Source organism: Pristiophorus japonicus, chromosome 23 (assembly GCF_044704955.1).
Source record: "Pristiophorus japonicus isolate sPriJap1 chromosome 23, sPriJap1.hap1, whole genome shotgun sequence".
Classification (NCBI taxonomy): domain Eukaryota; kingdom Metazoa; phylum Chordata; class Chondrichthyes; family Pristiophoridae; genus Pristiophorus; species Pristiophorus japonicus.
Window position 1 is genome coordinate 2164672 of NC_091999.1, and position 12008 is coordinate 2176679.

Consider the following 12008-nt stretch of genomic DNA (forward strand, 5'->3'; position numbering starts at 1 on the left):
CCCTGGATTATAGCCAGGCCTCTGGATTATAACCAGGCATCTGGATTATAGACAGGCCTCTGGATTATAGCCAGGCCCCTGGATTATAGCCAGGCCTCTGGATTATAACCAGGCCTCTGGATTATAGCTGGGCCCCTGGATTATAGCCAGGCCCCTTGATTATAGCCAGTTCCCTGGATTATAGCCAGGCCTCTGGATTATAACCAGGCATCTGGATTATAGCCAGTCCCCTGGATTATAGCCAGTCCCCTGGGTTATAGCCAGGCCTCTGGATTATAGCCAGACCTCTGGATTATAGCCAGGCCCCTGGATTATAGCCAGGCCTCTGTATTCATAGTCCAGGCAATTGGATTATAGCCAGACCGCTGGATTATAGCCAGGCCTCTGGATTATAGCTGGGCCCCTGGATTATAGCCAGGCCCCTTGATTATAGCCAGGCCTCTGGATTATAGCCAGGCCTCTGGATTATAGCCAGGCCCCTGGATTATAGCCAGGCCTCTGGATTATAACCAGGCATCTGGATTATAGACAGGCCTCTGGATTATAGCCAGTCCCCTGGATTATAGCCAGTCCCCTGGATTATAGCCAGGCCTCTGGATTATAACCAGGCATCTGGATTATAGCCAGGCCCCTGGATTATAGCCAGGCCCCTGGATTATAGCTCAGCCTCTGGATTATAGCCAGACCCCTGGATTATAGCCAGGCCTCGGGATTATAACCAGGCCCCTGGATTATAGCCAGACACCTGGATTATAGCCAGGCCTCTGTATTATAGCCAGGCCTCTGGATTATAGCCAGGCCCCTGGATTAGTAGTCCAGGCCACTGGATTAAAGCTAGGCCCCTGGATTAGTAGTCCAGCCCCTTGGATTATAGCTAGGCCCCTGAATTAGTAGTCCAGGCCACTGGATTAAAGCCAGGCCTCTGTATTCATAGTCCAGGCAATTGGATTATAGCCAGACCGCTGGATTATAGCCAGGCCTCTGGATTATAGCTGGGCCCCTGGATTATAGCCAGGCCCCTTGATTATAGCCAGGCCTCTGGATTATAGCCAGGCCTCTGGATTATAGCCAGACCTCTGGATTATAGCCAGGCCCCTGGATTATAGCCAGGCCTCTGGATTATAACCAGGCATCTGGATTATAGACAGGCCTCTGGATTATAGCCAGGCCCCTGGATTATAGCCAGGCCTCTGGATTATAACCAGGCCTCTGGATTATAGCTGGGCCCCTGGATTATAGCCAGGCCCCTTGATTATAGCCAGTTCCCTGGATTATAGCCAGGCCTCTGGATTATAACCAGGCATCTGGATTATAGCCAGTCCCCTGGATTATAGCCAGTCCCCTGGGTTATAGCCAGGCCTCTGGATTATAGCCAGACCTCTGGATTATAGCCAGGCCCCTGGATTATAGCCAGGCCTCTGGATTATAACCAGGCATCTGGATTATAGACAAGCCTCTGGATTATAGCCAGTCCCCTGGATTATAGCCAGTCCCCTGGATTATAGCCAGGCCTCTGGATTATAACCAGGCATCTGGATTATAGCCAGTCCCCTGGATTATAGCCAGTCCCCTGGGTTATAGCCAGGCCTCTGGATTATAACCAGGCCTCTGGATTATAGCCAGGCCTCTGGATTATAACTAGGCCTCTGGATTATAGCCAGGCCTCTAGATTATAGCCAGGCCTCTGGATTATAGCCAGTTCTCTGGATTATAGCCAGTTCCCTGGATTGCAGCCTGACCCCTGGATTATAGCCAGTCCTCTGGATTATAGCCAGGCCTCTGAATTATGTCCAGGCCCCTGGATTATAGCCAAGACCCTGGATTATAGCCAGACCCCTGGATTATAGCTCAGCCTCTGGATTATAGCCAGGCCCCTGGATTATAGAAAGGCCTCTGGATTATAGCCAGACCCCTGGATTATAGCCAGTCCTCTGGATTATAGCCAGGCACCTGGATTATAGCCAGACACTTGGATTATAGCTAGGCCTCTGGATTATAGCCAGGCCTCTGGATTATAGCCAGACCCCTGGATTATAGCCAGTCCTCTGGATTATAGCCAGACCTCTGGATTATAACCAGGCATCTGGATTATAGCCAGTCCCCTGGATTGTAGCCAGACCCCTGGCTTATAGCCAGGCCCCTGTATTATTGCCAGGCCTCTGTATTATAGCCAGGCCTCTGGATTACTGCCAGGCCCCTGGATATAGCTAGCCCTCTGGATTCGTAGTCCAGGCCTCTGGATTATAGGCAGGCCTCTGGATTCGTACTCCTAGCCTCTGGATTATAGGCAGGCCTCTGGATTATGGCCAGGCCCCTGGATTATAGCCAGGCTTCTGGATTAGTAGTCCAGTCACTGGATTATAACCAGGTCCCTGGATTAGTAGACCAGTCACTGAATTATAGCCAGACGTCTGGATTAGTAGTCCAGGCTACTGGATTATAGCTAGGCCCCCGGATTAGTAGTCCAGGCCACTGGATTATAGCCAGACCGCTGAATTATAGCCAGGCCCCTGGATTAGTAGTCAAGGCCACTGGATTATATCCAGGCCACTGGATTATAGCCAGGCCCCTGGATTATAGCCAGGCCCCTGAATTCATAGTCCAGGCCCCTGGATATAGCTAGGCCCCTGGATTAGTAGTCCAGGCTACTGGATTATAGCCAGGCCCCTGGATTTTAGCCAGGTCACTGAATTATAGCCATGTCTCTAGATTAGTAGTCCAGGACGCTGGATTATAGCCAGACCCCTGGATTTGTAGTCCACGCCATTAGATTATAGCCAGGCCCCCGGATTATAGCCAGGTCACTGAATTATAGCCATGCCACTGGATTATAGCCAGGCCTCTGGATTATAGCCAGACACCTGGATTATAGCCAGGCCCCTGGATTATAGCCAGGCCCCTGGGTTATAGTCTGACCCCTGGATTATAGCCAGACCCCTGGATTACAGCCTGACCCCTGGATTATAGCCGGGCCTCTGGATTATAGCCAGACCCCTGCATTATAACCTGAGCCCTGGATTATAGTCAGGCCTCTGGATTTTAGCCAGACACCTGGATTATAGCCTGACCCCTGGATTATAGCCAGGCCCCTGGATTATAGCCAGACCCCTGGATTGCAGCCAGGCCCCTGGAATACAGCCATGTATCTGGATTATAACCAGTCCACTGGATTATAGCCAGGCCCCTGGATTATAGCCAGACTCCTGGATTAGTAGTCCAGGCCACTGGATTATAGCCAGACCCCTGGATTAGTAGTCCAGGCCACTAGATTATAGCCAGACTCCTGGATTAGTAGCCAGGCCACTGGATTATAGCCAGACCCCTAGATTAGTAATCCAGGCACCTGGATTATAGCTAGACCCCTGGATTAGTAGTCCAGGCTTCTGGATTACAGCCATGCCCCTGGATTAGTAGTCCCAGTCACTGGATTATAGCCAGACCCCTGGATTAGTAGTCCCGGTCACTGGATTATAGCCAGACTCCTGGATTAGTAGTCCAGGCACCTGGATTATAGCCAGACCCCTGGATTAGTAGTCCAGGCCTCTGGATTATAGCCAGACCCCTGGATTAGTAGTCCAGGCCTCTGGATTACAGCCATGCCCCTGGATTAGTAGTCCCGGTCACTGGATTATAGCCAGACCCCTGGATTAGTAGTCCAGGCCTCTGGATTATAGCCAGATCCCTGGATTAGTAGTCCCGGTCACTGGATTATAGCCAGACTCCTGGATTAGTAGTCCAGGCACCTGGATTATAGCCAGACCCCTGGATTAGTAGTCCAGGCCTCTGGATTATAGCCAGACCCCTGGATTAGTAGTCCAGGCCTCTGGATTACAGCCATGCCCCTGGATTAGTAGTCCCGGTCACTGGATTATAGCCAGACCCCTGGATTAGTAGTCCAGGTCTCTGGATTATAGCCAGACCCCTGGATTAGTAGTCCAGGCCTCTGGATTATAGCCAGACTCCTGGATTAGTAGTCCAGCCCTCTGGATTACAGCCATGCCCCTGGATTAGTAGTCCTGGTCACTGGATTATAGCCAGACCCCTGGATTAGTAGTCCAGGCCTCTGGATTATAGCCAGACCCCTGGATTAGTAGTCGACGCCTCTGGATTATAGCCAGGCTCCTGGATTACAGCCAGGCCCCTGGATTACAGCCAGGCCCCTGGATTATAGCCAGGCCCCTGGATTATAGCCAGGCCCTAGATTAGTAGTCCAAGCCACTGGATTATAGCCAGGCCTCTGGATTATAGCCAGGCCCTAGATTAGTAGTCCAAGCCACTGGATTATAGCCAGGTCCCGGATTACTACATCAGGAACATTGGCTCTAACTGGACCTCAGGCCTAGTTTTTTGGGCTGAGCCCCGAGGGGAGGGGGAGACTGACCCAGCCAAGGCAGTCGGCTGCTGAGCGGCCTGGGGAGGGGTTCTCTTTGCCCAACGTTGTTGTTTCTCGTTCTGCAGGCCAAGGGCTTTGAGCTGAGCTACCTGGAGAGAGTGCCGGGGGTGAAGGACACGGTCCACAAGCAGCCTTTGCTCCACCATGCCTGCTCCATCATTATCCAGAACTTCCCCAACACCACCGACCTGTACTCCGAGATCACAGCTCTCACCCGATCGGCCAAGGTAACTCTCCGCGTATCTCTCTCTCTCTCCCTCAACCTCAATCCTTTATCTCTCTCTCAATCTCACTCCTTTATCTCTCTCTCTCCTTTCTCTCTCTCTACCTCTCACTCCTGTATCTCTCTCTCTCTCCCCCCCCTCTGCCCCCTTCATCTTTCTCTCACTCTCTCTCCTTTATATCTCTCTCTCTCTCCTTTATATCTCTCTCTCTCTCCTTTATATCTCTCTCTCTCTCCTTTATATCTCTCTCTCTCTCCTTTATATCTCTCTCTCTCTCCTTTCTCTCTCTCTACCTCTCACTCCTGTATCTCTCTCTCTCTCCCCCCCCCTCTGCCCCCTTCATCTCTCTCTAACTCTCTCTCCTTTATATCTCTCTCTCTCTCCTTTATATCTCTCTCTCTCTCCTTTCTCTCTCTCTACCTCTCACTCCTGTATCTCTCTCTCTCTCTCTCTCTCTCTCCCTCTCTCTCCCCCTTTCCCCTCCATTATCTCTCTCCCTCTCCCTCCTTCATCTCTCTCTCACTCTCTTTCCTTTATCTCTCTCTCTCTCCTTTCTCTCTCTCTACCTCTCATTCCTGTATCTCTCTCTCTCTCTCTCTCTCTCCCCCTCTCCCTTCGTTATCTCTCTCCCTCTCCCTCCTTCATCTCTCTCTCGCTCTCTCTCCTTTATCTCTCTCTCTCTCTCTCCTTTCTCTCTCTATACCTCTCACTCCTGTATCTCTCTCTCTCTCTCTCTCTCCCCCTCTCCCTCCGTTATCTCTCTCCCTCTCCCTCCTTCATCTCTCTCTCTCTCTCCCCCTCTCCCTCCGTTATCTCTCTCCCGCTCCCTCCTGTATCTCTCTCCCTCTCCCTCCTGTATCTCTCTCTCTCTCCCTCCTTTATCTCTCTATCTCACTCCTTTCTCTCTCTCTCTCTCTCTTCCTCTATCTCAGGGATCTGTGGACCTGCACTCCAAGGTCCCTCTGTTCCTCTGCACTTCCCAGATCCGACCATTTAATGTGTATTCCCTTACCTTGTTAGCCCCTCCCCAAATGCATTACCTCACACTTCTGCGGATTAAACTCCATTTGCCACTGCTCTGCCCACCCGACCAGTCGATTGATATCTTCCTGCAGTCCACAGCTTTCTTCTTCATCATCAACCACACGCCCGATGTTAGTATCTGAGATAAAAACAGAAAACGCTGCAAACACTCAGCGGGTCAGGCAGCATCTGTGGCGAGAGAAACAGAGTTAACGTTTCAGGTCGATGACCCTTCGTCATAAAAAAAAGCAAACCAGGAAGTAGGGTTTATTTCTAGAGGTATAGAATTGAAAAGTAGGGGAGTTATGATAAACCTGTATCGAACCTTGGTTAGACCACACTTGGAGCACTGCGTACAGTTCTGGTCGCCATATTGTAAAAAGGATATAGAGGCACTGGAGAGGGTGCAGAGAAGATTTACAAGGATAATACCAGAAATGCGAGGGGATACATATCAGGAAAGGATGAACAGGCTGGATCTCTTTTCGTTTGAAAGAAGGCTGAGGTGTGACCTAACAGAGGACTTTCAAATGATGAAAGGTTTTGGTAGAGTGGATACAGAGAGAGTGTTTCCACTTGTGGGGAAGACTATAACTGGAGGCCATCGATATAAGATAGTCACCCAGAAATCCAATGGGGAATTCAGGAGAAACCTCTTTACCCAGAGAGCGGTGAGAATGTGGAACTCGCTGCCACAGGGAGGGGTTGAGGCGAATAGTATCGATGCATTAAGGGGAGGCTGGACCAGCGTATGAGGGAGAAGGGAATAGAGGGTTATGCCGATAGATTTAGACGAGGAAAGACGGGAGGAGGCTGAGTGGAGCATAAACGCCGGCAGGGACTGGTTGGGCCCAATGGCCTGTTTCTGGGCCGTGTATCCTGTGTAATCCTCCCCTGAACTCCTTGCGACACTGCCTCCGACATCTCTATTCCCCTCTCTCTCTGTCTCCCCCCCCCCCTCTACCCATCACCTCACGTGACACACTGTGACACCCCCAGGGTTAACCTTTGACCCCCCCCCCGACCTCCCTGACCCTCTGCCCATGATAAGAACATAAGAATTCGGAGCAGGAGTTGGCCATTCGGCCCCTCGAGCCTGCTCCGCCATTCAATAAGATCACGGCTGACCTTCGACCTCGGGTCCACTTTCCTGCACTGTCCCCATATGCCACGATTCCCTCAATATCCAAAAATCTATCGATCTAGGCCTTGAATATACTCAAAGACTGAGCCTCCGCAGCCCTCTGGGGCAGAGAATTCCAAAGATTCACCCCTCTCTGAGTGAAGAAGTTTCTCCTCATCTCAGTCCTAAATGGGCGAGCCCTTACCCTGAGACTGTGACCCCTGGTTCTAGACTCCCCAGCCCGGGGGAAACACTCTCCCTGCATCTACCCTGTCAAACCCTGTGAGTATTCTGTATGTTTCAATGAGATTACGTCTCATTCTTCTAAACTCCAGAGAATATGGGCCTAGTCTACTCAATCTCTCCTCATAGGACAATCCCCCCATCTCAGGAATCAGTCTGGTGAACCTTCGCTGCACTCCCTCTATGGCAAGTGTATCCTTCCTTAGGTAAGGAGACCCAAACTGTGCACAATACTCCAGGTGTGGTCTCACCAGGGCCCGATACAATTGCAATCATGTCACATCACATTACGTGACATGCTGCGAGACCCCCGGGAGATAACCTTCGCCTCCTCACTCTCTCCGACCCTTTACCCATCATGTCACATCATGGGACCGAGTGTAATGTAGCCAAGTTTGCTGATGATACAAAGATGGATGGGAAAGCAAGTTGTGAGGACACCAAAAGGGATGTAGACAGGCTCAGTGAGTGGGCAACAATGTGGCAGATGGAGTATAATGTGGGAAAATGTGAGGTTATCCACTTTGGTAGGAAAAATTTAAAAAGCCAATTATTATTTAAATGGGGAGCGATTACAAAATGCTGAGGTACAGAGAGACCTGGGGTTACCTTGTACATGAAACACAAAAGGTTAGTATGCAGGTACAGCAAGTGATCAGGAAGGCCAATGGAATGTTGGCCTTTATTGCAAAGGGAGATAGAGTATAAAAGCAGAGAAGTCCTGCTACAACTATACAGGGGATTGGTGAGACCACACCTGGAGTACTGCGTGCAGTTTTTGTCTCCGTATTTAAGAAAGGATATACTTGCATTGGAGGCTGTTCAGAGAAGGTTCACTCGGTTGATTCCGGAGATGAGGGGGTTGACTTATGAGGAAAGGTTGAGTAGGTTGGGCCTCTACTCACTGAGTTCAGAAGAATGAGAGGTGACCTTAGCGAAACGATAATGAGGGGGCTCGACAGGGTAGATGCAGAGAGGATTTTCCCCTCGTGGGGGAATCTAAAACCAGGGGACATAGTCTCAGAATAAGGGGCCGCCCATTTCAAACTGAGATGAGGAGGAATTTCTTCTCTCAGAGGGTTGTAAATCTGTGGAATTCTCTGCCCCAGAGAGCTGTGGAGGCTGGGTCATTGAATATATTTAAGGTGGAGATAGACAGATTTTTGAGCGATAAGGGAGTGAAGGGTTATGGGGAGCGGGCGGGGAAGTGGAGCTGAGTCCATGATCAGATCAGCCACGATCGTATTGAATGGCGGAGCAGGCTCGAGGGGCCGAATGGCCGACTCCTGCTCCTGTTTCTGATGTTCTTAAGGATCGCGCGAGACCAATGGAGATAAACCTTTCCCCTTTGGTGTCGCTCAGGTTGACTTTGCCCAGCTCCACACCGACCTGACTCTGCTGGAGAACAGCTGCAAGGCATCATGGGACCACCTCAAGGCCATCGCCAAGAGAGACAGCAACCCGGTCTTCAAAAGCAAGACCCCGGCCTTCCTGAAGGAGTGCGCTCAGCGCATCATCATCCTGAAAGCAGTCCACAGGCGGATAAGGAACAGGTACGAGAGAGAGGGAGGAAACCCCCACCCCCCGCCCCCTTTCGCACAGTGGGCGTTGGCGGCCGGGTCACATGGGCTGAGGCTTGGGCAAGTTGGCGACAGGTTGGAGCCAGTTTAAAAGCCCGTCTGTTGTTTGAAGTGTTTTCAAGCCCAGTTTCTTTTTTTTTTCCCCCGGCAGGGTGGCGGGTAGGCGGGGGAGGGGGGAGAGCGAGGGTGGGGGGGGGCGCGGTGGGGGTTTGGAAGGTGTCCATAGATTCACGAGAATGATCCCAGGTCACTCAGAGCTGATCTTAGAGAGAAAGAAAGAGCCGACATTTACACAGTGCCTTTCACCATCTCAGGCCGCCCCATCAGAACGTCAGAAATAGGAGCAGGAGTCGGCCATTCGGCCCCTCGAGCCTGTTCCGCCATTCAATACGATCAGGGCTGATCCGATCATGGACTCAGCTCCACTTCCCCGCCCGCTCCCCATAACCCTTCACTCCCTTATCGCTCAAAAATCTGTCTATCTCCACCTTAAATACATTCAATGACCCAGTCTCCACAGCTCTCTGGGGCAGAGAATTCCACAGATTTACAACCCTCTGAGAGAAGAAATTCCTCCTCATCTCAGTTTTAAATGGGCGGCCCCTTATTCTAAGACTATGCCCCCTAGTTCTAGTCTCCCCCATCAGTTGAAATATCCTCTCTGCATCCACCTTGTCGAGCCCCCTCATTATCTTATACGTTTCGATAAGATCTCTCATTCTTCTGAACTCCAATGAGTAGAGGCCCAACCTACTCAACCTTTCCACATATGTCAACCCCCTCATCTCCGGAATCAACCGAGTGAACCTTCTCTGAACAGCCTCCAATGCAAATATATCCCTCCTTAAATACGGAGACCAAAACTGCACGCAGTACTCCAGGTGTGGCCTCACCAATACCCTGTACAGTTGTAGCAGGACTTCTCTGCTTTTATACTCCATCCCCCTTGCAATAAAAGCCATTGGCCTTCCTGATCACTTGCTGTACCTGCATCCTAACTTTTTTGTGTTTCATGTACAAGGACCCCCCAGGTCCCTCTGTACCCCAGCACTTTGCTATTTTTCTCCATTTAAATTATAATTTGCTTTTCTATTATTTCTACCAAAGTGGATAACCTCACATTTTCCCACATTATACTCCATCTGCCACATTTTTGCCCACTCACTGAACCTGTCTATATCCCTTTGCAGATTGTTTGTGTCCTGCTCACAATTTTGGTATCATCAACAAACTTGACTACATTACACTCGGTCCCAAAGCTTGTTACAACCAATGAAGAACTCTTGGCGTGCTGTAACGGAGGAAACACGACAGCCAATTTGCACACAGCAAGATCCCACAAACAACAATGTGATAAATGAGCAGATTATCGATATGTGGTGGAATTAGTTGAGAGATAAATGTTGGACCCAGGACACTGGAGAGAACTCCCCTGCTGTTCTTCGAGATAGTGGCTGTGGGGTTCTTTTACGTCCACCCGAGAGGCAAGACGGGGGCCCTTACTTCGACACTTGATCTGAAAGACGGCACCTCCGACAGTGCAGCATTCCCTCAGCACCGGGACTGGAGAGTGTCAGCCCAAGATTTTAGGGTTCAAGTCACTGGAGTAAGGCTCGAACCCACAACCTGCTAAGTCAGAGATGTGGCTGTTCAGGAGTGGCTGACTCCTGGGGTGCTTTGAAGGGTACAGCTTTGTTAAAGTGATTTAAAAAAAATTATTTGTTCTTAGGATCTTGGCAAGGCCTCATTTATTGCCCATTCCTTCAGTGGGTATCTCTCTCTTGCCTCTGAGTCAGAAGGTTGTGGGTTCAAGTCCCACTCCAGGGACTCGAGCACATAAATCCAGACTGACACTCCCAGTGCAGTGCTGAGGGAGCGCCGCACTGTCGGAGGTGCCGTCTTTCAGATGAGACGTTAAACCGAGGCCCCGTCTGCTCTCTCATGTAATCGTAAAAGATCCCATGGCCACTATTTCGAAGAAGAGCAGGGGGAGTTATCCCCGGTGTCCTGGGGCCAATATTTATCCCTCAATCAACATAACAAACAGATTATCTGCTCATTATCACTTTATTGTTTGTGGGAGCTTGCTGTGCTGCCGTGTTTCCCACATTACAACAGTGAATACACTCCTAAAGTACTTTATTGGCTGTAAAGCACGTTCGGTGGTTGTGAAAGGTTGTAGGCCCAGACCAGGGAGTGGTGGTAAGTTTCCTCCCTTGTAGGCCCAGACCCAGGGAGTGGTGGTTCCTTCCCCTGTCTTGTGAACATCACGTGACTGGCTAAGGCACTTCCACCTCAACAGCTCGACCAACCTGTGAGCATACTCAGAGGTGTACACATTACTGATGTGGCATTGGGCAGGGGCATAGGGTCTGCAGCCTGTCCATGGACGGATGAATTAAGGTCTTGACAAGGCCACACCTGGAGTACTGTGTGCAGTTTTGGTCTCCGTATTTAAGGAGGGATATATTTGCATTGGAGGCTGTCCAGGGAAGGTTCACTCGGTTGATTCCGGAGATGAGGGGGTTGACTTATGAAGATAGGTTGAGTAGGCTGGACCTATACACATTGGAGTTCAGAAGAATGGGAGGTGATCTTATCGAAACGTATAAGATAATGAGGGGGCTCGACAAGGTGAGGATGTTTCCCCTCGTGGGGGGAGACTAGAACTAGGGGACATAATCTCAGAGTAAGGGGCCGCCCATTTAAAACTGAGATGAGGAGGAATTTCTTCTCTCAGAGGGTTGTAAATCTGTGGAATTCTCTGCCCCCAGAGAGCTGTGGGGGCTGGGTCATTGAATACATTTAAGGCGGAGATAGACAGATTTTTGAGCGATAAGGGAGTGAAGGGTTACGGGGAGCGGCCGGGGAAGTGGAGCTGAGTCCATGATCAGATCAGCCGTGATCGTATTGAATGGCGGAGCAGGCTCGAGGGGCCGAATGGCCGACTCCTGCTCCTATTTCTTACGTTATGTTATAAGATGGGCTGAGTGGCTGTAATTACCTTGTGAACGAGAGGTTATAATTGCAGAGAAGGGGCTAGTACAACTGGGGTTCTGAGGAAGGCCTCCCTCCACCCAGGACCCCACCAGGGACCCTCAGCCCCCTCTGTCTGTGGCTGGATTGAAACCCAGGTGCCTGAAGTGGAAATATAGTATGGAGGATGAATTCATGGATTGTACCCAAGATAGTTTTCTAGATCAGCATGTCGAGCAGGCTATTTTAGATCTAGAATTGTGCAATGAGAACGGGTAGGGAACTAGAGGTGAAAGCAAATAGTTTGTTGGCCTTTATTACAGGAGGATTTGAATCTAAGAGTAAAGATGTCTTACTGCGATTATATCGGGCCCTGGTGAGACCACACCTGGAGTATTGTGTACAGTTTGGGTCTCCTTACCTAAGGAAGGATATACTTGCCATAG

General features: G+C 50.3%; 1 protein-coding gene across 1 annotated transcript in view; it reads left to right on the plus strand.

Moving 5' to 3' along the window:
- Positions 1-12008, plus strand: part of LOC139235683 (FH1/FH2 domain-containing protein 3) — a 194817-nt gene that overhangs the window by 162674 nt on the left and 20135 nt on the right. Inside the window, exons 5-6 of the mRNA XM_070866723.1 lie at positions 4459-4620; positions 8369-8559. Of these exons, the coding sequence (XP_070722824.1) occupies positions 4459-4620; positions 8369-8559 (353 nt within the window). The remainder of the gene's footprint in view (positions 1-4458; positions 4621-8368; positions 8560-12008) is intronic.